Source organism: Melitaea cinxia, chromosome Z (assembly GCF_905220565.1).
Source record: "Melitaea cinxia chromosome Z, ilMelCinx1.1, whole genome shotgun sequence".
NCBI lineage: Eukaryota > Metazoa > Arthropoda > Insecta > Lepidoptera > Nymphalidae > Melitaea > Melitaea cinxia.
Genome location: NC_059424.1, coordinates 13286641 through 13313070, shown reverse-complemented (window position 1 = coordinate 13313070; position 26430 = coordinate 13286641). Strand labels below are relative to the sequence as shown.

At 32.4% G+C, this 26430-nt stretch overlaps 2 protein-coding genes across 2 annotated transcripts in view; one reads left to right on the top strand and one right to left on the bottom strand.

Annotated features, from left to right (window-relative positions):
* Nucleotides 1-16146, top strand: part of LOC123668820 (P-selectin) — a 31833-nt gene extending 15687 nt beyond the window's left edge. Inside the window, exons 5-18 of the mRNA XM_045602513.1 lie at nucleotides 5518-5640; nucleotides 9187-9350; nucleotides 10609-10735; nucleotides 10943-11092; nucleotides 11636-11812; nucleotides 12436-12734; nucleotides 12978-13212; nucleotides 13313-13486; nucleotides 13661-13840; nucleotides 14252-14488; nucleotides 14614-14793; nucleotides 15055-15240; nucleotides 15349-15637; nucleotides 15870-16146. Coding sequence (XP_045458469.1) covers nucleotides 5518-5640; nucleotides 9187-9350; nucleotides 10609-10735; nucleotides 10943-11092; nucleotides 11636-11812; nucleotides 12436-12734; nucleotides 12978-13212; nucleotides 13313-13486; nucleotides 13661-13840; nucleotides 14252-14488; nucleotides 14614-14793; nucleotides 15055-15240; nucleotides 15349-15637; nucleotides 15870-16146 — 2798 coding nt within the window. The remainder of the gene's footprint in view (nucleotides 1-5517; nucleotides 5641-9186; nucleotides 9351-10608; nucleotides 10736-10942; nucleotides 11093-11635; nucleotides 11813-12435; nucleotides 12735-12977; nucleotides 13213-13312; nucleotides 13487-13660; nucleotides 13841-14251; nucleotides 14489-14613; nucleotides 14794-15054; nucleotides 15241-15348; nucleotides 15638-15869) is intronic.
* Nucleotides 16147-23599: 7453 nt separating this feature from the next.
* LOC123668819 (protein phosphatase 1 regulatory subunit 12C) overlaps nucleotides 23600-26430 on the bottom strand; it is a 57974-nt gene continuing 55143 nt past the window's right edge. Inside the window, exon 17 of the mRNA XM_045602512.1 lies at nucleotides 23600-24938. Coding sequence (XP_045458468.1) covers nucleotides 24852-24938 — 87 coding nt within the window. The 3' untranslated portion in view covers nucleotides 23600-24851. The remainder of the gene's footprint in view (nucleotides 24939-26430) is intronic.

Here is a 26430-nt window from a genome sequence, read left to right as displayed (position 1 = left end):
TCTCGGGAGGACTGATTTTCGCATTTTTTTAAAAATAATAATACCTAATAATACCTTATGGGACAAAAACTTTACATTTCGCGCTGATACTCATTTATTATTTAACTCAAGTTACTTAAACACAGAATGTAGGTATTATTGCGGAAAATTATTACGTTCAAACAAGAGCGTGGCAAATAATTACAAAAACTAGTGGTCGCCCAGAGGTCGAAATTTCGACCATAATTAAAAATTTAAATTAAGAAAACCAAAAAATTAAAAAATAAAGAAACTTCGACAATCGACAAAAGACTATATGTGTGTGTGTTTTTTTTTTTTTGTATGTATTAAATATATTTTTATGCATAATTAAAAAACATATTGGCATTCTGCACTCCTTTTCTATATAAACTATAAGTGTGCGAAATTTCATACTCCTTCGTCCGCGCAATTTTCGTAAAAAGGGGTACAAAGTTTTTCCTTCACGTAATATACGAGTATATAGATACTTAAATGAAACACAAAGAGGCGTTGACAAATAAATAATTTCAAAAAGTCAGCAACAAAGCATTTGATATAAGATTAATAAGGTAAGACAAGAAAGCAAGTCTTATTATTTTGTATACATATAATAATTATTTTTTTATATTGTAAGAATGATTTACCCGTATTTATTATATAATAGTAATTCAGGCTTGAGTTTTTGAGGTAAATCATGTTATAACATTTACCTGTGTGTTTATTTTTGGATGAAAATGAGCTTTTCCGTTACTCTAGTAAAATAGTGAATAACTTTTCGATTGATTCAAACGTTAATAACGATAATTTCATGAGTTCAATGATGGTGAATAAGTTCTTAGAAATAAGAAATTTTAGAACCGGTTGAGACTTGAACCTGAGTCGTACTAAAGCAATATTAAGTGAATGAAATTTACAACTTTATGTTATATAATACTAGCTGCGCTACGTGGTTTCACCCGCGTAATTTCCGATCCCGTGGGAATGACGGAAAAAAACGTAAAATATGTGTTATTCTAGATTTCCAGCTATCACCATACCAAAGTTTCATCAAAATCGTTCTTGCAGTTTTTGCGTGAAAGATTAGGAAACATACATCCATTCACACCAAATTTCGCATTTATTAGTACGATGTCTTACATACAAATAAAACAAAGAATAACGAATACGTGAAATTTTTTCAATAATTTATCTTTGTCTTATAGGTCAAGATACAAAGATTATTTTCTAAATATGCGTTAATGATGATCTTTCTAAGTAATTCACACGAATAAGCAAAACACTTTTTCTTACTTTTTGTACAAATTTTTACTTTGACTTAAAGAATGTTTTAAATGTATTTTAAGAAGTTAAATAAAAGACTTACACTTTCTAGTAATTTTTTGTAAAAAAAAGTTAGCCTAGAAGTTATTTTTTAAGTATTTAACAAAAAAGGTTAAGCCGACTTAACCTTATATAGGTGTATATGGCTTTATAAATAAAGAAAAGAAAAATGGAAAAACAAAAAAGGTTTGTTAAGATGATTTTTGTCTTTATTTATTGTTATATTTGACTCACACTGGACAGTTACTTGACATAGACACCACATATCGAAAAAGTTAGAAAAAAACTTATATCCCTAACTGGACTCATACGTAGTGTAACAAGATGTCTTCCACAAAAAGTTCGCTACCTCATTTATAACGCACTTGTTAAACCCCACATTGATTATTTGGTTGAAATCTGGGGCGCAGCAGCAAAATCCAATTTAAATTTAATACAAAGAGCTCAAAATAAATTATTAAAGGTACTATTTAATTATAATTACTTAACGCCCACGAAAAAATTATACGAGAAAACTAAATTATTGAATGTTACCCAAATATACACGTACAATACTTGTTTATTAATAAGAAAAATCTTAACGAAAAATATACATACACAAATAAATTTCACTAAAAAAATGCAAGTACAAAAAATTCTCTTGAGGAGCGCGAATAACCTTATATGTCGAGCATCAAGAACGAACTACGGTGCAAAAAATATCTTGTTTCAAGGCGTGAAATTATATAATAAAATTCCGAATGATGTAAAGAACTCACAATCATTACAAACATATAAAAAACGTTTAAAACATTATATAATAAACAATTGCTGAATAAAATAAAAATATTATAAATATAAAATATTATAAATATAAAATATTTATAATAATATATAAAATAACAAATAACTTAAGTGCCCTGAAATGCCATGCCACTTCTGGTCTGTGTGTGATCTATGTATATTCCACGCATTCGATCGCTGTGTAAACTGATTGTTGAATTTCTACCCACTTTAGTTTTGTTTTTTTTTTTCTTTTGTGTTGGACTCGCAGTAATACTATGTTATAAACTACAAATTGTTTATATAGTTGAATTTCTCATGTAATTGAATTTGTTGTAATTCTTTATGAGAATAAAGTTTCTATAACCATAACCATATATATGAAGCACATTCTGTAAACACATTCATTTGACGATCTATTAAGAGCTGTATATTTTCACGTGTGTCAATATAAACGAACAAAAGGCATTACAACCAATTTCAAACACACTATCCAGTATCCAAACTTATCTTCGGCCAACAGACCCATCCTACATAGTGCCGAACTGATAAAAAAATTTTTCGTAAAAACTATGCCTAAAGATGTCAGTAGATTTGTATATCTTAAGGAAAAATTCCCCAAACTCAGCGAGGCAAATATTAAAGATGAATTATTTGTAGAGCCACAAATATGGTAACTGATAATGGATAAGAGCTCTGAAGAAAAACTGAATGATCAGGAAAAACTCGCCTGGATATGTTTTCTGAACGCTGTCCTAAATTTTCTAGGAAACCATAAATCGGAAAAGTAAAAAGATTTCATCATCATCAGCTCACGGACGCCCACTGCTGGGCATAAGCCTCCCCTAAAGCTTTCCACGACGATCGGTTCTGCGCAGCACGCATCTAGCAGCTTCCCACGACCCTGACCAAATCGTCGGTCCACCTCGTTGGGGGCCTGCCAACGCTGCGGCGCCCGGTACGCGGCCGCCACTCGAGAACCCTACCCCATCGGCCATCGGTTCGTCGAGCTATGTGTCCTGCCCATTGTCACTTCAGCTGTGCGATCCTTCGAGCAATGTCGATTATCTTGGTTCTCCTACGGATCTCCTCATTTCTGACTTTGTCACGTAGGGAAATTGCCCTCTCCATCACCTGCTGAGCGACTTTAAGCCTTCTTATGAGGCCCATATTTAGCGACCACGTCTCGGATCTATATGTCATCACTGGCAACATACACTGGTTGAAGACTTTCGTCTTCAGACACTGCGGGATATTGTTGGAAGCAAAAATTCGATCCGAAGTCTTAATAAATAATGATGAAAAATACTTAATAAATGAAATTATATTGTCATATAAAGCTTTTGGGGTTTAATATTTCCTTAAAAATACATATGCTGGACTCTCATCTGGCAAATTTGGCAACTGTGAGTGACGAACAAGGCGAGAGGTTCCATCAGCCGGCCTAGCATGCATACAACGAGATATCTCTTGACGAGAGAGAGAGATAATGTCTACATCGAGTATTTTCTCGATTACCCTAACATGCGCACTACGAGAGGCAAAATTCTCTTCCGAAGACTTCGCCTTGTCGAGTAGAGAAACATTATCAACCATAATCACAACTGAATATCATTCTTATTTCTTATGTCGTAAAGTTGAATTTACAAGGTTATTGACCAATCGTTCCAAACCGGGATGAGACACATGTTTTATTTAACAATGTACTCGGCCTTTTGGCTAAGATAAAAAGTGTATATCTAATTTAAAAAATCTAATATGGAAAATAAAACGGCGTAAGTAAATGAATTTAATTATATATGTAAAACAATATGCTCGTGTTGTGCTTTATATCTTGTCGCACATTAGATAATTGTAATTCTATCACGCATTGTTTTTTTTTTTTTTAATTTTTAAAATTTTTTGAATTTTTGATTTTTTTTTTTTTTTTTTTTTTTTTGATTATTGATTTTACTTTTATTCTATTTAATTTTATTTTTACTTATTGATTTTTTTAATATAATTTTGTTTTGTTTTTTATTCTGAATGTTGTCTTGTCTTGTTGTACTAACCCAATATTGACTTATACTTTGGTCTGAAATAAAGTATTATTATTATTATTATTTAGAATAAGAAGCAACAGGGCGCAAATACGTTTTTTGTGTCATTATATGGCACACTTCACTCGACTTTTCGCATTTCCCGCTCTTCGTATACCAAAATTATATAATTATAATAGGGAAACGCCATGGTATACAAAAAATAGGCACCCGGTTTTATTTATTTTTTATTTATCGTCTTTCTCGTCGATAATATTGAAAACGAGAAGTTACTCTTCCTAAAACGACAAAATTCGACAAAATTACGATGTCATATTAGCTTCCGTAGAGATAAATATCACAGATCACTAAAATTTAATGATTATCTCTTCTATTGACGTAACGAGAAGACTATCGCGTGCACGCATGTTAGCTACTGTAGACATAGAGAGATAATACGAGAAAAGGGGTAGACAAAATTTTGTCGTGGCGCGCATGCTAGGCCTGCAGGACATTTCCTTAATGGAGAAGCGCTATCAAGGGAAATGGAGGCCAGGTATTCTAGCAGATTATTGTTGGAGACTTAAAAAAGACCTTCCAGAAGCCAAATATTCACGAAAAATCATAAATATTTATTCTATATTAAGCAATAATTTCTCTAAATGCAGCTGATGTTTCTACTTTTTACGAAATATATGTTTTGATGTCACAAGGAAACCTGACGTGTCAATTTTTTTTTTTTTTCATTCACATATTATTGTTTGTGGTACATTCAAAATTTGATACAAGTATTCATGTGACAGAAAAAAGAAATTTTGTTGAAGATAGCTATATCATTAAATAATGAGAAAATAATACTGTTTTCAAGTAGTGTCCTTTCCTGTGGTCAGAGGTCTTGAGAAGGTTCAGGGAAAAGTTCGGCAATGAGCTTGCATTGCACGCTTCCATAAGTTAATGTCCACTTACCAACAGGTGGAACTTATACTCTTGTTTGCCATCTTTGAAGAATTAGGATTAAGTATGTAAAATGACTCCGCAATGGCGCAACGGTTACAGCCATGGATTGTACCTGTTGCGCTGGCGGTTGCGGGTTCGATCCCCGCACATGAGAAACATTTGTATGGCCATACAGGTGTTTGCCGTGGTCTGGGTGTTTGTGCAGTCCTTGTGAGTCTCCCCACCGTGCCTCGGAGAGCACGTTAAGCTGTTGATCCCGGTTGTTATCATGTACACCTGATAGGGATCGTTACTCATAATAGGGAATATATCCGCCAACCCGCATTGGAGCAGCGTGGTGGATTAAGCTCTGATCCTTCTCCTACATGAGGAAAGAGGCCTATGTCCAGTAGTGGGATATTACAGGCTGAAGCGAATGTAAAATTAATATATCAGCAATAACATTATAATTCGTGTACAGATGAAGGAGTGACGAAGACATTCACTTGCGCTCGACCTCTCGTTGGCCAGCATGTGTTCCTGCAACTTGTCGGAGTCGAAGGCTCCCTGTCGTTATGCGAAGTCGAGGTCTTCACAACTGAAGGTCAGCACAATTACTTATTACAGTATATGATACAGCAATTTGTTATTAGTAGTATTTGTAAGTATTTAAATAATTAACAGCTACGGTTAAAGATATGACCGTCTTAAAAGTATTTGTAGGACTTGAATAAACTCTAGTCACTGGAGTACAATTTACCCGTATGACTATACTACATATTATACTTAGTAATCTGCGTTTGATATATCAGTATGTTAATAGTCTCTGTTATCTGATGTCCATCTAGCAGAAACTTTGAACCCTTACCTACGGCTCTTGAACGTATGCCCAAAATGTCTAGTTGACTAAGTATAAGCCTAAGTATTTACCATTATTTTTTATTGAATCAATAGATGACATTATTGTAAAAATTAATTATGTAAAATGATGTGACTCATTCATTTTAAATATCCTCCATTTGAAAATTGGACAAGTACAGCAACTTTTAGTTTTTTTACTTATGTACAATATATATATATATATATATATATATATATATATATATATATATATATATATATATATATATATATATCATTTTTAACGACGATTTGTAGATACTTATAGTTTGTAACACTTAAAATAAGATTGTAAACAAGTTCAATGGAATGATTACCTCCACGTCATCTACTATCGACGCATTTTGTCGCCTTCAGACGAGTCAATCGATCGATAGCTATAATTATCGTACCATGAAAATTTCCTATATAATTATTTCACGAACTTTACTTACTCGTAGTTCACGCTTGAATTCATTTCAATGACTAAATGAATTATCCAAAACTAAAAATCTAATGCTGATTAAAAATCGGTTACAAGTGCTATATGCAATGTATTTGCAATCGAAAGAACACTCGAAATATTTTTGGTAAATAGTTATTATCTAAAAGAAAGACTGAATACGTTTGGTTTTATAATTTGTTAATACTAAATGAAACATAAAACGTTCGCATACAATAAAGGCTTTATCGGACATGGTAAATAAGTTAAATAGAACTGTTCGTGAAATAGAACTTTAATACAATTAAAAATATACGGGAAGCTTGTAGACTGACGGAGTTAATGCATTTTTATGTTCTATTTGTTGAAGTGAGTTGTGTTTTTTTTTTAATATTTCCTTAAATATCAAAAGTAATATATGAGTTCGCAATAATAGAATAGAGTATTAACAGAATATGTTGTGTTTCCAAATGGAATATTGAAGTATTTACAATCTCGTATTTTATGAATACGTTCAACCTATTTCAAATGCCAAATCATATCATTGAGTCTCAAGTACAATCCTAATGGTAAAATATTAAATTTTTCACAAGGCTAACTACATACAAATAAAAGAAAAACTATCGAAAGTTAATTGGGATAAGCTTATTGATCAAACAAGGGATGTAAACCAAATGGTTGAATTTTTTTTATTCTATAGTGTATGAAATTATCAATGACTGTTCCCAAAAAATCGCTTACAAACAAGTATCAGCACCATGACATAATAAACCTTTAAAAAAATATTCTGTGAAAAGACCAAGATTACAAAACGCTATATATAGAAAATATAGAAATCCGCTAGATGAAATAGAATTAGCACTATTGAGTAAACGCTGCAGGGAAATGACAAAATTATTGTTCAAAAATTACATAAATTTATTTAAATCTAATATTAAAAGCAACAAAAAAAATTATTTTGATATTTTACGAACTCAAAAAAAAGGTAAAAGCAAGTATCCAAATACAATGACTGACGGTGTCATGAGGACTTTCAATGGAGTAGAGATTTGTAGTCTTTTTAACCGACTTCCAAAAAGGAGGAGGTTCTCAATTCGACTGTATTTTTTTTTTTTTTTTAATGTATGTTACATCAGAACTTTTGACCGTGTGAACCGATTTCGACAATTTTTGTTTTAATCGAAAGGTGGTGTGTGCCAATTGGTCCCATTTAAATTTATTTGAGATCTAACAACTACTTTTCGAGTTATATCTAATAATGCGTTTTTACTTGACGCTTTTTTCGTCGACCTACGTTGTATTATACCGCATAACTTTCTACTGGATGTACCGATTTTGATAATTCTTTTTTTATTGGAAAGGAGATATCCCAAATTTAGTACCATGATAAGAAAACCAGGATCTAATGATGGGATTCCAAAGAAATCGAGGAAAACTCTTGAAAATCCGCAATAACTTTTTACTGGGTGTACCGATTTTAATAATTCTTTTTTTGTTGGAAAGAAGATATCCCTAGTTTAGTACCATGATAAGGAAACCAGGATCTTATGATGGGATCCCAGAAAAATCGAGGGAACTACTTGAAAATCCGCAATAACTTTTTACTGGGTGTACCGATTTTAATAATTTTTAATTTGATCGAAAGCTGGTATTTGTCATGTGGTCACATATAAATTTTATTGAGATCTGATAACTATTTTTTGAGTAATCTTTGATAACGCGTAGTTACTTGACTATTTTTTCGTTGTTCTACGTTGTATTACTCGTCGGTGTAATTGAAGTCGGTTTTTTTTCGTTTGCGAGCAAACACAATTATTGCGTCCCACTTTGATGTTACATACAATTTGAACCGTAATAGTAGTGGTGGTAACAGCCTCGACATAAACTTTTTTTTATTACTGGAAAAATGTTAATAACTATAACCTAGAGTTAAATGCCCCCTTTATTACCCAACATAGTATATTAAGGAAAATAAAATCCTTAGATCAAATTTTTTTTTTACGTGGGGAAAATTCATCATGGATACCCTCGGGGTGGGGGCGCCAGAGGGTTATGTCAGACTCCTACTGACTAAAAAAACCACAACGTGTGAACAGTCATCCGCCTGAGTGGGGCGAGATGGGGTCGCGCTAGCATTTGCCACCTCGCCCCGGCGGTAGGCTCGAACGAAACCTCCAGGCCCCGGCACAATGGTAACTCAGACATTTGGGGTCGTGTCGTCCGGCTGGTCCAAGTCCCCCAACTATCGGCCGCCGACCCCACTATTATGAAGGGGGAGGAGGTGGGCAAACCGTCTCATCCTTACCCCCGTACGTCTGCGCTGGAGTGGGTCAGCGGAGACACCATTCTCTCTGGCCCGGTCCTCGGCCTCCTTCTGCGTCATTACCCCTTCGCAGAAAGAAACCACCGCCAGCCACGATCTCTCACTGTCGAGCTTGTGATCCTAAATAAATCATAAAGTTATCGATATGCTTTTAGACTTTGTATAAATGGATTTGTGAATCGCTCAGTAAATAATACTTTTTTAAAAGAGTAATTTGCATAAAAAAATGAATTTACATGTTTAATATTTGCACGCTATGATAAAAATAAAATAAAAATCGCTCTTTGTTAGGCAATTATAAAATCAAACTTTTTGTTACTTTGCTCTTATTACAAAAAACAGTTCTTAAATGATACGTTATGTCATAAGAAAATCAGTCCGTCTGAGTGGTTTAACTAACGCACGGATAATTTTTATTAGGTTTTAATTTTTCGTAAACATTATTTCATAATTACTTGAAATACACACATTTTTACACTCAAATAAATGATTGATTCGTATAACAGAATTCTCGAACGATCGATGTGCGCCCATCGGTGCATCTGCAGACATAGAACTGGCTGCGTTTTCTAGAAACTGTTACGAGTTCAACGTGGCAAAAGGTGCCTCTTTTGAAGATGCCAGGAAGCAATGCCAAGCACACGGTGGTGACCTTATACACGGATTTCAGGTAAATATCAATAATATGTAACAGCGAAATATTAAATTAATTTTCATATTACTTTGTCTTTCCGAACAAAAGAGGTATGATACAAAATTTAACTTTTGTAATAAAACACCCCACGTCCACGTGTACCCGAATCCTGTTCTGTTATTATTTAATCCTAGTAATTTTCTGTATTTGAATATTTTACGTGAAAGCGTTATTTTCGTCAAAATACTGCTTTTCAGTGTATGTAAAACATTGAAATCCGTAGCACAATAGGAACATTATGCTTATTACTACGATGATAATTACATCCATATATGAAAAACCCTAACCACTTCGGGCCTATTCACCTTTCAAATCGAAAATAGATAGCGCCGGCCTACTAAAAATAAGGATATATTTTTCTAATATTAAAAAACAATTGTTTTTTAATAATTAAATCCATTTTTTTGATATTAAATTGTTATTTTCTTTTAATATACAATACTAATAGTATTGTATATTTCTATTATTAATCTATTTCATCGATAGTGAAAAGCTTGGGAATATTCCAATTAGATCGCTCACGTATACGATAGAGTCGCTGTCGCGAAATAATACGCGAATAAATACACTGAACGCGTATTTTAAATGTAGACGACTGGATTTACTTTAAGTTCCTTATTATAAAGTTTTTCATAAAATAGGTACATAATTGCTATATAATCCCTCTGTAAAATAACAATAGCATTTCTTTACACAAAACTTCTTTTACGTACCTAAGATTTTAACCGTAAGAAAACTGTGAAAAAAAATCTCAAAAAGTTGTGACATTTGATGAAGGAAATCTTAAGTGAAGTTTCGTAATTAATTATCTAGTACTTATAATTTATTAGTGTAATTAGTTATAGTGTTTTGAACCTATCATACTTTAAGAAAAAATGTAACTAACAAAAAATATGGACTGTTGTTGGCAATCAATTATTATTATTATTAAGTAGTAAATAATATTAATAAATGTTTAATTTTCTTGGATCATGAAAGTCTCGTGTTTATCGAATCGTACTTCGTGTTTTGTTGGTTTTTTTCAATGAATGAGATCGAAACCGTTTTTTTATAATCACAGCAAATTCGCTTTCTTTCTGAATAATATTTTTCGTATGTGAATATAAAATGCATGATTAAATGTACTCTATATTTTTAAGTAGTTTTCTTATCAATAATAAGCTCTTGATATAAAAATTTTATCTTAATAAAATGACTACACAACTTCAGCTTGAGCATATTTATTTTTCTACAGGGAGCAACATCTAGTTATCTTACACAAGAATTAGAAAGACGCAAGTCTCAACTAAAAACGCAGCTCGTATGGATCGGAGCTCAAAAAGAACCCGGACTCACTTCAAGAACTTGGAAGTGGGTGGATGGTAAGCTATAAATCACTTAATGAAATTAATTTAGAGTGATGAAAAACTAAACTATTCAGAGGAGCGCAATCAAAAATAATAAGAAATATATATTTATAAAACCAATCCAGATATTATTTTAAAAATTTCACCCGTATTAAGATGTAGCTTAACCAAACTTCTCTCGACATCTTCATTACATCTTTATTACACACGTTTAATTTTTAGGCGAGATGGTATCAAAACCAACGTGGGGGAAGGATCAACCGAATAATTATAATGGAGAACAGAACTGCGTGGTTCTGGATGGTGGACGAGCCTGGCTGTGGAACGACGTGGGCTGTAACCTCGACTACCTGCATTGGATCTGCCAGTACCGTGAGTGTCATTCATAGGTACATATCTGTCTTATTTACCGCTCGTGCGAATTCCTCTGACGCGCGAAGGTCACCTAAATTTAAAAAAAAAATTGTTGTAGAAGCGTTAAAAAAATAAAATCCATATAAATATGTATGCATATTCAAAAATTAACCATATCTTAATAAGCTAATTTGCTTGCGATGCGATGTATAATTTCTGGCAAATGTATAATCTGATTAAAAATCTTAAAATATGTTTGTTAACATTTCTTTTATACTTTAATTCTATTTATCACCCGACCCGCAACGTAAAAATAGTAGTAGTAGTTATTATTGTAACAGCTAAAACTGATTTATTTTGTAAACGTTAACGATGCAGATAATTACCACGGTTAAGTTAGTACTTAAATAGCATAGCGAAGTCAATTATTTTAACAGCACTCGCGCGACGTAACGAGTCTGGCACTTATATAATGTGCTTGCTTAATAATTTAAATCTGTTGACAAATAGCGAAGCGAAATAAATTTTTTAAATAATGTAATAGCAATCTTTTAATTATAGTACCGCATTCCTGTGGGAGCCCTGATAAACTCTTAAACACGACGATTGAGGGAAATAATTACCAAGTTGGATCTTCGATAGCCTACAAGTGCCCGGACGGGCATATGCTTGTCGGTGACAAGACTAGAAAGTGTATGAAAGATGGCTTCTGGTCCGGTGCTTCTCCTAGCTGTAAATGTTAGTATGCCTACACTGTTCTACTGTAGTTTTATTCAAAGTATCACAATCACCATTGTCTTTTTATTTTCTTTTAAAAAGGAAGGGAAATCCGTTTAAATGATCGATAAGGCGGTTATAGCTTTTTGTGCTTACCTGAATGCATAAAGTATAATATAAAATTGTATAAAAACTGATAGGTTACCTAGCAAATACATATAGTTTACCATTCTCATGCCTACAATTAGTGTGTAGGTACTGTTTTAGCGACGGTATCTGTAGATAAGCTCTTAGTATTTGGTATAATTTTATTGCATCCTTATTATATTTATTGCTTTTAAACCTAAGACCTACAAGGTAAAACTGATGATTAAAATGATAAATTTGAAATTATTTAGTCAAAATAGTGGATTATTTAAGAACGAACACAAATTAACTAATACTAGAATTACCAGAACAAAAAAGAAAAAGGTCTTTGCACAAAAGACTGTTCTGTATTTTAAAGGTTTATCTGGTACATGTAAATATGTATCAGATATGTTCCTTACAGTGAAAATATGCTTTAACAAGAAACTCTGACTAATTATACACATATATATTTATATTTTTTACAATATCACATATGTTTCCATTATTTAAAATAGATGTCAACTGTGGTGGCCTTACATCTATACAAGATGGTGACGTCATCTTAGTAGACGGGCGAACAACGCACGGTGCCCGGGCAGTTTATTCATGTAAAGAAAATTATACTCTTGTGGGAAGTGAAGAGAGACGCTGTGGAGACGAGGGTATTTGGGATGGCAATGCTCCGAAATGCCTTTTTGACTGGTGTCCAGAACCTCCACCAGTATCTGGAGCTACTGTGACAGTTAGTGGACATAAAGCCGGCTCATTAGCAACATATAACTGCCAAAATGGTTTTATTCTCTTTGGACAACCGGTAACTCACTTTTTTTACATTCGAAACCGAATTAATTCAACGGAATTCATTGCAATGGAATTTCAAATTAATATAATTGAAATCTGTACCGTCATTTAAGCACAAAAGCAGTTAAGGCTTTAAAATTGTATTCCCCGTTTAAGCAAATTTAGTAGTGTTAACAAAAAAATAATAGTTTAACAGATAACTAATGAATAAAAAAATATTTAAAACGACATTAACGAATCCTTATTTTATTTATAGAGCGTAACATGTAATCTTGGTGGAATTTGGTCGGGCACACCACCTTCCTGTAAATATGTAGACTGTGGAACGCCAGCTCAGGTTCACAAAGGCTCATTTGTCTTGCTCAATGGTACTACAACATACGGATCCATAGCTCAGTTCAACTGCGAACCTGATTACTGGTTAGCCGGAGCTGAGGTCCTTACATGCAACCGAGATGGAAAATGGTCTCACGATATACCTTCTTGTGAATGTTAGTATAAAATCATACACTGCTACTTATACGTATAGTTAAAATAAGTTTACTCAACACTTCAATTGAAAACATAAAAACACACATACTTTTATTTTAGTAATATCCTGTCCGGATCCAGAAGTACCTGCAGGTGGTTACATGGAGGCGTACGACTATAATGTGCATTCAACGATCGATTTTCATTGTGAAAAGGGACACAAACTCATTGGGGAGCAGCATTTAACATGCCAATCAGATGGCGAATGGTCCGGCGAATCACCAAAATGTGATTGTAAGTAACCATTTTTTTTTTCAGGTATTATTTGTCTCCTTTTAACTGTATACCTAATATATTTAATGACTTCTAGAATGTCTAATTGCATTTTTGTTGGTAAAAAATTAGTACTATAACATTTTGTTATTTTGAGTTATGTTCATTACAACGTTCTAATTATATTATTACTAGACGTTGACTGTGGCAAACTACCACCTCTTCCGTACGGCATGTCGGAGCTACTGAACGGCACAACGCACTTGGGCAGCGTCATACAATACTCTTGTACCACCAACTACAGGCTTGTAGGTGCCGTGAGAAGAGTTTGCACGGAGACTTACCAGTGGAGCGATTCCTCCCCAAGATGTGAAGGTAAAATAAAATACCATGATACCATTTGATTATCCGAATTATAGTATATTCAATGATACATATACTGTCTTAAAATTAATATTAACTATTTTACACTACGTCGTACATCGACAGGTAGTCGAGAAAATATACATCATTAGAGATAACTCAAAAATTACTCGTCAGCTCTCCATTTATTTTAAATTTGTTGTACTAACACTAGGTTATAAGAAACATTGCTAATATATGGGCTAGTCCCGAAATAAATGTTATTATTATTATTGTTAAATTTAAACACCAGCTTTTAATTAAAAGAAAAATCATCAAAAGTTATGATTTAAAACACGTAAAATATACGGTCAAATTGGGAACCTCCTCCTTTTTTAATTAAAATTAATATACTAAGAAAATTAAATTAAATACTTCAAACAGAAATCAGATGCCCCGAGCCAATAGTAGCGGATAACAGTATAGTTTCTGTGACTGGTAACGACCGCATGCATGGGCGAACTCTCATCCGTACATCGGGGAACACCAACAATGGCAATACATACCGTATTGGAGCGCTAGTGAAGTATCGCTGCGAGCGCGGGTACAAGGTGGTGGGCGAGAGTCTCTCCACCTGTGAGGACACGGGGCAGTGGAGCGGAGTAACACCTAGATGTCAATGTATGTGATAAAGCAAACTAATTTAAATAACTGTTATTAACTTACTAAATTTTCTTAGTTAATAACAGTCAGCAATACTCTATCTGACGTTAAACGGCTCTGTAACAAATTTTCAAAACCTATAGATGTCGATTGTGGTAACCCTGGGCGTATCCAGAACGGCAAAGTTACTCTTGCAACAAACGCTACATACTACGGTGCCGCTGCGCTCTACGAATGTGACGAACACTGGCAGCTCGACGGAGTATCTAGAAGACTGTGCCAGGACAACGGCACTTGGAGTTCGGAAGCACCAGTTTGCAAAGGTATGTTAGTTTTAAATTATACTTAAAAAAGAGGAATTGAATTATGACAAAGTAAAGTAATAAACACTGTAATTGTGTTTTGATTATTATTGTCGTCAGCTTATAAAGTATTATGTATGTATGTACACATACATACATACACATATACATACATACATACGTATGTATGTATATGTATCAAAATTGAAATAAATAAATAAATAAAAGTATTGTTCAAAATTGACGTTCCCTTGGTTGTAATACATATCTGAATCTTCACAGAAATTACGTGCTCGGACCCGACAATTCAGATCAAAGGAAGTGTCGGTTTATTAGTCGTCACGTCAACTTTCAGTATCGGTGGAGAAGCCCATTATCGCTGCGAAAGAGGTTATAGCATTAAAGGAAATCAAACCAGAACTTGTCTGCCCAAAGGCCAGTGGAGCGGAACACCACCAGTTTGCATACGTCAGTTAATTTTTTAATCTATATTTATGTTATATTGTTATATACCCATGATATAAATAATATGTCACGTTTAAACAATTTGTCATTAACACTTACTTCATATTACAGCCATTGACTGTAAGTCTCCGGGAACGATTGAGAACGGACGTATAATCATATCGAACACATCAACTCTATTTGGAAGTTCAATTGAATATCATTGTCTGCCGCAATACCAGCGTGTTGGATCATTCCTACGCAAATGTTTGGATGATGGGAAATGGTCCGGCGAAGAGCCTAGATGCGAATTAACAACTAACGAAGCAGCTGAAAGCGGTGCATTGCCATTAAGCGTCGGCGTCGGTTGCGGTGTTGTGCTATTTTTATTGATGTTGCTAGGAGTTATCTATCTAAGACTGTAAGTTACTTTCACATTATTAGAATTTATTTAATTTTTCTAAGAAATATATACTTGACGCATTTTTTAAATATGTACAATGTAACAGCTGTAAATTGACTATAAAATATTTTTACACAGTATCTGTTAGTTTTTTATTCATATTTGTTATAAATAGATAGTTAAAAGACTATTGGTATATTAAAACGTGTTTGTCTAAAAATAATGCATTACTTATGTTATCTATTTATAGCCGTAAAGCAACACCAGTCAAGAACACAGAAAACATCGAAGGCGCCGAAAGAAAAGAAGATCAAAACGCCGCTGTGATGAGCTACGCCACTCTCCATGACACAAATGGCAGACATATCTACGATCACGTGTCTGACAATGTTTACGACTCTCCTTATAGTGAGAGTCTTGCAGAAAATATGGCATATGGAAGGCGAAGTGACACAGACTCCGCGTATGAACCAGAACCCACTGGTCCCAGTGCGGTAGTTACTATCAACGGCGTCGCAGTACGTTGATGAGTAAGATTATAAATGTTCCGTAGTGATTAATTGTAAAGAATTGAAGGACGATTAGACTATAAGGTAGTGATCGATGAACTATGAAGAAATCAGTGCTATATTGATCTTACAAGAAGTTTTTCAAAAACTCGGTAACCAGTATGTTAAAAAAAAAAGTTACATTAAATTGTTAGGTCATTAAAAGAATATCCTAGTCCACTTAGGTACACATCTTTATTAATAATAATTGGCTAAGATACATATTTACTGTCAAAATGTTACCTTTAACTATATTTATGTAAAACTTATTAAAAGCGACCTAAATGGTTACCATTGTTTTAGGAAAACTAAATTTATACATGACGCTTAGACGTTATACAATAGAATTTTAATAAGCATCTAAAATGTAAAAAGTACGTCATGTAGCATTTAAAAAAACTACAATATTACTTCATTTAGAAGATCGTTATTGAAACTTAATACACAATACAGTTATCGGGTTTAATTGTAAAAAAAGCAATTGTTCATACAAGAATGAAATCTAAAGTGCGTTTAGAAATAACTTAGATCTACTCGTAGCTTAAATAAATGTTAATAAAAGTTTTTAAATATTCAAACGTATGTGGTCAAAGTGATCACCAACCCTTACTAGGTATTTAACCAAAGATGTAAAAAGCGTTGGAATTTGTATGAGGTATATTAATATTTATGCTAGATTATGATTGATATAGTTTTCTTTTTATTTTTTATATATATTTTTCTCAGAGGACTCAGGAGATATATTTGGAATTATTTTTAAATACGTAACTAATTCCTGTAATATCCACAGTAAGTACCTGTTTTTTAAATGTATATCTAACTATATCTTCTCGTAATAAAAAATACACCGAGGAATATTTTTAATATACATAAAAAAAAAAACATTATTATCGTTAATAAATTTATACTACTTGTACAATATTTGTATTTTGCTTAGTTTTAAACCAGTAAATGTTTTTTAAATTAAAAATATTCGTTTTCTCGAATTGTACCGAGTAGGCAATTGGAGTGTCTTTTAGTACTGGGGCAATTGGAAAACTTTCCTATTTAACTTACAATTAGTCTTAATTATATATTTATTCTCGTAGAGTTAAAAAAAATGTAAAATTGTGAATAACACGAGGTACTTAAATTTTAACCGTATCTTGTAATTAATTTTTTTAACTTTTTTTTTTTATTACGTATATTTCAATGCGAAAATAAGTATTAAACTGTATAAAATATAACACCATTGCTGATGTTCCTTTTTAGAAGGTTAAAATATACGAGTCAATATCGAAAAATTTATTCGTAACATTATTGGCAGCTGACTGATGTTTAGATTTTTATACTTTCTTCTTTGTCGAAACTTTTTTTTGTTAACATTATCGAAAAAAAATATATTAATTCTCGGGTCAAATTTATATCTCTCTAGTCTCAAGAATAATGTATCCAAAAGCATATTCAATGGAAACCAGTAATTAGTAGGTGATTAGTAGGAAATAATAATAATAACTCAGTATGATCGACAATTCCTAATGCTTTTAAAAATTAAAAAAAATGTTGTTATATAAGCAAAGGATAAAACAAATAAAATACAAGAATTTTTAGTAAGAGATAGCTTTTATAAGAAAATAAGACGTACAACACTACATTTACATCATATTTGAATCGTCATAAATTTATATAGATGTTTTTGCTTCTCTTCTAAATGCGAAAACATGATTTTGGACATGACAACTAACTACCACAGGTTAGAAATAAGCAAGAGATGTTGTCACACTAATTTATTTGTAATAAGTATACAATATATGTATTAGATCTACAATTTACTATTTTTATTCTTACCATTATTTCGTAATTATATTATTATTGTGATTTTTAATGTAAGCGGTTTTAGGTCTGATGCGACTGCAAAGGATATTTGTTACATTTTGTAAAAAATAGTTATTGTATTTAATCATAATATTGATCGTAATGTATCCAATACTATATACTTAATATTTTCTGTTTTGATCTGTTCGTTTAATAAAGGTATTTTGATACAATGCTTTCAAATTTTCTATATTTCATTATATAAATCCTCTTACAAGTCAGCTTAAATAATACAAATATTATAAATGTATTTTTCAAAAAGAAATTTTACTTCAAAGAAAATTTATGCACACTAGCGGATCCGGCAGATGTTTTCCTGCCCGGAAAACAGCTACAAAATTTTATTGCTTCCATACCGACAGCAGCGCCACCTACCGGGTCCAAATAAAGTAAAAACTACCCTATCTCCCAAGGTCGACCAAATCAGATGCTTACGAAATTTGATAAAAATTGGTTCAGTAGTTTATAAAAGATTATATCACTTACTTCCACCGGAAATTGCTGTTAGTTCATCAAACAACATTGCCAATACGATAAACGACAGCAACCCCTAGTGTACCTTCCTGTCAACTAACTCAACCTACCCTACAGTCTGCACACGCCGCCGTTTTGTAATCATTGTTGCATAGATTTTTCAAGCTTTTTTTTTTTTTTTTTATGTTACTAGTTCGGCAAACAAGCATACGGCTCACCTGATGGTAAGCGATTACCGTAGCTTATAGACACCTGCGACACCAGAAGCATCGCAAGCGCGTTGCCGACCCAATCCCCAATCCACCCGGGAGCTCGCAAGCTTCGCGGACGTTGCTTAAAAAATTACAGTTCGTATTTTTAAGTGTAGTGAAAAAATCTTAATATATAAAAAAACGCCTCTATACTACGTGACATGTTTTTACAAAATGTTTAACTACCTCCTCCCTCTGGTGATCACCCGTATTATTTGCTAAGATCCCTCCCCTCTTCTCGAGTTTTTACGTAGTAATTCAGATTTATAGTTTAAATATTAATTTGCAGAGTTACAAATATATATTTCGGCTCACGTTAGTCTTTGTTAATACAGTGCTTGCCGCGTGACGCCCAGAATACGTGAATATAACTACAAGTGAAAAAAATAATATCAAGTATAAAGGTTAAAATAGACAAGATGTATCCAAAATATTAATAATGGTAATAATTAATATTTTGGATACATCATAATGTCAGTAATGAAAATGTATTGACATGTATATAGGCTATAAAACATTTAAGCATGCGTTTAGAAATTTCTTTTGTATAAAAAGCTGTCTTCCATATATTAATGATGATATAATTATAATTTATATGTACAAGATATATCGAAAAAAAAATGTAGCTATACCAGTCGGCTGTTTGTTTATATAAGAAATAAGCTTTATTTTAATAAAGTATGCCTGAAAACAATATCAGAATTTTTTTAACGACCAACTAACTACTAAATACTAGTAATTAAATAAATAAGCTTTATTTATTTATATCCGAACATGGTAAATTATTTAAAAAGTATTGTAGAAACGCAATAGAAAACACTGACCAAATACTTTAAAGGAATGTAATGAATGTCAGTTTAGGCTATTAGTTTAGTAGAATACCGAATTGTTAAAAAAAAAAAAACATTATGAACTTTATGAGCTGCTGTATCATATAGGTATATTAACAAATCTTTGTACCCCTTTTTACGAGAAGTATGAAATTTGGTACACTTAAAGTTTATATAGAGGAGTGCAGAATGTTAATATTTTTTTAAAATTGTGCATAAAAATATATTAAATCAATTAAAAAAAACTATAATTATTATATAAATAAATAAAAAAAAACTATAATTATTATATAAATATTTGCTTGACTATTTTTTGTCGATCTTTGTTGTATTATACCGCATAACTTTTCACTGGGTATTCCGATTTGAGTTCTTGTTTTAATCAAAAGCTGATGCTTATCTTGTAGTTTCATTTAAATTTGCTTCTGTAACGCGGGCAACACGAGCGACACCGCAAGATCGCCAGAGACCACGGAGGCTACCGGCTCGTTATCTATGAACTGTCAATTTGGAATATTAAAAAAATTATATTTAAAAAGAAAGGAACTGTCGATTGTCGAATGAAAAATTATTATTATTCTTTGTCATTTAAAAACTGTAAAAAAACATTATTTTTGAAAACATTATTTGTGGTTTGATTTTTATCGACTACACTTCAGATATACCTAATGGAGTATTTTTTGAGTAATCTTTTACGAAGCGAATTTATGTGACGGTACGTACGCGTCGTTATCGTGACGCTTACGACTTCGGTTCGGACTATCGATCAAACGATGTTACACGGCCAGATCTACTAAAACGTAGTAAGCTGTATTATCCACTAGGGTAGCAGTTTATTATTTATATAAAGGTCCCATTTAAATTTGATCGAGATTTGATCACTACTTTTGTATTATTTTTATAATTGAAGTCGGCTTCTTTTTCGTTTGCGACAAAACACAATTATTTTTTATTTTTGTATATTAACACTAAATATAAAATAAAAGAATTCATTATTAGATTATCATAAAACATGTTCTTTATTTATTTCAATATATTGACAATTATTACATATACATTTGTGCATTTCGCTTTTACAAAATTCTACTTAAATAAAATAACGTATACACGACTGTTCAAAGCTTCCCTACTATCTACAGCCTAAAAAATATTATGTGGATTATTATTAACGTTTTCTAAAATTATTACAATTACAATATAAATATTTCACACAAGTTAAATTAAATATTACATATGAATTAAGAATAAACACTTAACAGCTATTACCATTACACAAATCTATTTACAAAAATATATTTAGTTTTGTAGCAAATTAAAATCCCTACCACAAGCGGTAAAAAGTAAAATAGCTAATTACTTTCAGTAACACAATTCAACTAACTCTTCGTAAAGACTGGTGTAGTTATACCGACATATTAGGCATGAAGGTAAGTAAAGTACACATACAAAAAATGATATACTTATATTAAAAAAAATGTATATTGAAGGAAAACCAAACTGTTCTAATACGTGCGAAAGAAAAAGGAGTGATCTTAAATTAAGTAATGAATAATATTTATTGACTAACCATGGCTATTGGCTGGGTTTCGAAATGGCTACAGCACCGTGATTATACAAAAGGCTGAAGAGTATAATCAGCCGCTGTATATTGCATTTGTGGACTACGAGAAAGACTCTGAGTCTGTCGAGACATAAGCTGTCCGGGATTATCTGCAGAGATGTCATATCGACTGGCTACCCAGGTACTGAGATGTATGTACGACTCGGCGACGATGATCGTCCACTGCGCTGAAGGATGTCTTACATACGGATTGGGGAGACGAGGAATGTACGTCAATGGCGAATAACTCGGACTATCTCGTCGTCTTTGCAGAGATGTTAGAGGAGCTAGAACAAATACTGAGCGGCCAAAATGAATTCTCCCCGCGAGTCGGTCTCGGTATAAATTTGGACAAAACAAAAGTTACGTTTAACAACCAAATCATACCGAGACCGACAGCGGTCCGTGATACCCTTCTCGAAGTTATTGAGAATTATTTATTTATTTATACTTTATTGTACACCACAACTACATTTTATTAAACACATTTAAAAGCATTTACAGACTGTGAAGTACAATGGGCGAACTTATGGCTATTTAGCCATTTCTTCCAGACAACCCAATTATTATGTCTACCTAGGTAGCCAATTATGTCTACCTAGGCAATACTATCTAACTAAACTGCAACAACTTTGAGAAGGAAGCCGATAGGAGGATTCGGTTAAACTGGACGGTATTTGTCAGGCTTCGTAGTCTACTTCGAAAATTCCGCAATGCTTAAAAACAAATGTGTGAGCAATGCATCCTGCCTGTGTGTTAAGATACGGAGCCGAGACGTGGTCACTGACGATGCGACTTATCCACAAGTTTAAAGTCGCACAACGTACAATAGCATGGGCTATGCTTGGGATTTCTCTCAAAGATAGGATTAGAAATGAAACTATCAGCGAGAGAACGAAGTTACCGAGTAACGAGTAACCGACATAACCCATAGAATTAGCAAGCTGAAGTGGTACTGGTCACCGGCCATTGGAGTAGACGTGTCCTGGAGTGGAAACCGCCTGCTTGCAAACTGTATGGGACGTCCTCCAACGCAGCTGGATGAGGAGTGCGGAAACCTGACTGACTGACTTACTGATATAAAATGATTTATTGTAAAATTGCCAATATTTTTTCTACGTAAACAAAATTATTATTGCAATTATTTTCGCACATTCAGTACTTTGGTTCTGCGCGTCATAATTAATATTCAAATAATAATAATTGATGTTATATACGATCATAATGTGTTTTACAATAAAAAAGTGACTATTATTATTTTTAATGTAATTCGATTTTTTTTATTTTGACGAAATGACCGAGGAAGACTATAGGAATTAAAATATCACGGATAGGACTCGCAAGCGGTACCATAACTACAAAATGTGGAAACTGATATTCTAACGTTTGTATTAAAAATCATATTATAAAAAAAATATGATAAAACGAATTCGGTTAAAAATAATGCCACCTTGTCCGTTTTTTTTTTTTTTTGGTCAACTCTCGAGTATTTGTGTTTTAAATAGTAGGATCACATTGTTTAGAAACTTAACGAACCAAGCGACTGAAAGTGGATTTTCATATTTATATATATTAGACTAGCCCGTTGGCGCAGTTTGTAGTGACCCTGCTTTCTACTCCGCGGGTTGTGGGGTCGATTCCCGCCGATTGAGTCTGGGTGTAATATTTGTATTTATATATGTATTATTTCCATGTATATTTATTAAAAAAACGTTGAGCTATATAAGCCGTCTGTTACTTTATAACACAAACGTTAAGTTGCTTATCGTAGGAGTAGATGACTGTGTATAAGATGTTTATTTATATATACTTATTATTTATTTATATCAATACTTGTAAAGAAATATTTACATAATCTAAAGTTTTAAATTTTCATAGTATTGTATAAATTTTATACCAATAATGTCAATAAAATCCAAGTGTTTAAAGTGAAACTAACAAACTTTTTTATTCCTTAACATCAATTATATAATAAACAGACTATTTTCAAACACGAAATTGCTAATATCATTCTAACGCTGAGTTTATTCCATTATTATTCCTCATTACTGATGGGTGATTATAAAAATTGCTATCACAAAACAATATATCCCTATAAAAACCTCATTGTGTTACTAGGATCTTATTCGGAATTTCGTATGACAAATTGAAAAATGTAAATAATTATATAATACCTAGACTCGTTTAATGGAAAATATTTTTACCCAACTTTGTTCATAATTAATGGAAGCCCATTGACTATGTATTATCATTGTATATATGAATGCCTTGTAAAATAGCATCCACGTGAGAACACAAATGTTAAGGCACTAATGGAAATGCACGAATGTGACCAACACCCGTCTAATCAAACTAACGCCTGCAATTTGGGCATCATATTAAATATAGACTGTCGACAATAAAAGGAAACAAAAAAAAAGAAATAAATCAATGAACATGTTTATTTTGTTTAACTTGTATGTCTGGAAATAAATAAAAACTTTAATGAACAAAAATTTAGAATTACAAAAAGGTGGACTAATTTTACATAAAAATGTTTCCATTTATCGAAACATTACAAATACTACACGAAATATAAAAATCTGAAAGTTCACAACAGTTGGACACAAATGTATAACGAGGCTATAAAACCTATAGTCGTAAATAGACGCTACTGCTTTCAAGAAGACGTCGATGCGCCGTACAATGATCCCTTGAAGGAAATGCATAAATATTCGATATGTAAAAATAATTAAAACACATCTGTAACATTTAATTGTTAATACGAATAAATTATTATATTCATAAAAGCTCAATAACATTCGTCATTGCGTGTTTATAAAAATGTATTACATTATATAAAAACTGTTTTACAATTACATATAAATTTCATTACATTACAGTAACGTGCAAGATACGCTAAATCGATAAACAAAAACGTTGACTGAATTTGCACATCTACGATAAACAATAGTTCACACGCAAACTTCAATGAAGTCAAAACTACAAAATGTTTCAAACGTTTAGTAAAAGTTAATATATCACATTTCCAATTATTTCTTTACACAGTAATTTCATATTTAAATATATATGTAATTCGAGATGCATACAACTAAATAATATAATAATGATGGGCGATGAACCCCTCTATAAAAGTGTCAATGCTAACCTACTTTACACTTAAATCATTTAGGAATACATCGAATATCAACACAAAGGCTACCTCGGGAACGACTTGATTTTAAATATCGTACACGTTGATATGACACACGTTTGTCAAAATTGCACGCACTGTTTCAATGAAGCCTTACATAATTTACTTCATGCTTAAGTACTGGCTGCCATATTACAAAATATTATGACTACTTGTGGGTGGTGAGTAGTTACCGTCATAACGGTTTTCATTACGTTTTTGTCACGGTAAAATCCTAGTCAAAGTAGTTTATCAGTTTCAATAATGTCGCTTTTACTCTCGCACACAAATATGTACATATTTGTACATACATATACATAATCCGAGTATCCAGTGTCCTGGAAACTCTTAGTCAAAACACTTAAGTTTTTCAGCGTTTAGTTGTCATGTCACAATCAAGGTTCCCAAAGGTTATATACAAACTATTATAGTTTTTAGGAAACGAGTGTAGGTGTGAACGGCTACTGCTACAACACGGACCGGGGGACCTCAGCGTTTAACCCTCATTTAGATAATTTGCTGATCACTCTAATCAATGCCCCGTTTTCATCCTTCAATCTCTGGTTTTCAGTTTGTAGCGCTTGCTGAAACTGAAAATTATTTTCATATAAGTACACGTGTAAAATATACTACTTTATGACTTAACTACAAAATTTTTAATTTCTTTTATTTCTTTAAGTAATACACATTTAAAAATAAAAATAGACACACTGGCTTATAGAAAGTTATAATATAAGTTGCTCGAAGTTTAAAAAAAAAATTATTAACTATGGGAAAGCAACAATTTTTACAGTCTAAGAAATGAATTTTGACGATGTTATAAATCAAGGGCGAAAAAGCAAACATGAAAAAAGGAAATTGAATATTTACAAAGAAATGCTGATATAGTGTTAGGGTTTTCTATACCTAATAACTATATGCCATGGAATAATTCATAGGAACGGACTAATTATCCTTAGCGCATTTTACTTCTACGACACAATTTATATGTGTACCATTTTTTAATTAAAGCTAATTTAGTATAAACGAAGAAGTTACTTGTAAACTTAAATTAAATTTATAATTTAATGTCTATTACACATATTTAACGTGAACAATATAAATAATTGGAAAGTTTTTACGAAATAAGACATTGTTTCTTATATATTTGCATTTAAATATACTTAAATAACAGCAGAAAATTTTAAGTTTTTTTCTTATATATTTCTAGATAAACTGGTTACAACCGTTATTGTCTTAGCCACGCTACTGGTATCGCAACCCTCAGTATATTTGAAATAATGATATGTGATGCGATGATACGTTCCTTTGTACTGGATGGGACACACATGCAACACCCTCAACGACATTCTAAGTACACACGCACTCACATACCCACATACACCGTATTTTTATTATTGACGAAGTAACTGACTCAGGACAATTTTTCAAATTTTTTATATTACCAACTTTAAACATATAAAATTTTTAAATTTAATTTTTTATATGAAATATAATTCTATGGAGCAGGTATATTCAGCTGCAAAGATTTAGTTAACTAAAGTGTACTTTAATCAAAGATAGCGTAGACATCATCACATTAAGCACATCACGATCATACGGATAATTGCGTCGACGTTTGCAGCTGATTACAGCTAATGCAGTGTAACGGTAATAGGTACAAAACAATCGGTCCGGCTACGTCAAACAAAGCTCCTTGTTTAGTAGTCGTACCTTGTTAGATACGCGTCAGATCATGCTCGCCATAGCACACTGTTAATGTATTACAAGGTGGATCGTGGCGTGTGGGGGACACGGAGTGGCGCAGTCGTAAGACCAGATCTATTCAAATGGGAGATCTGTTATTGGCTTGGTTACGTATGATACCATTTCATTTTGAAATATCGTAAATGTTTATGAATGAAGTCGATTTTTATCATATAATCTGGATTACTGTATTTAATATTGATTACATTAAACTATATCTATATACACGCTTTTTTTATGAACTTAATAATAAATAAGAAGTGTTCTGTCTTTGCGTATTAGTGAATCAGTAATAAGAAAGGTAAAAATTTTAAAGTTCCCGACTACGCCGCTAAG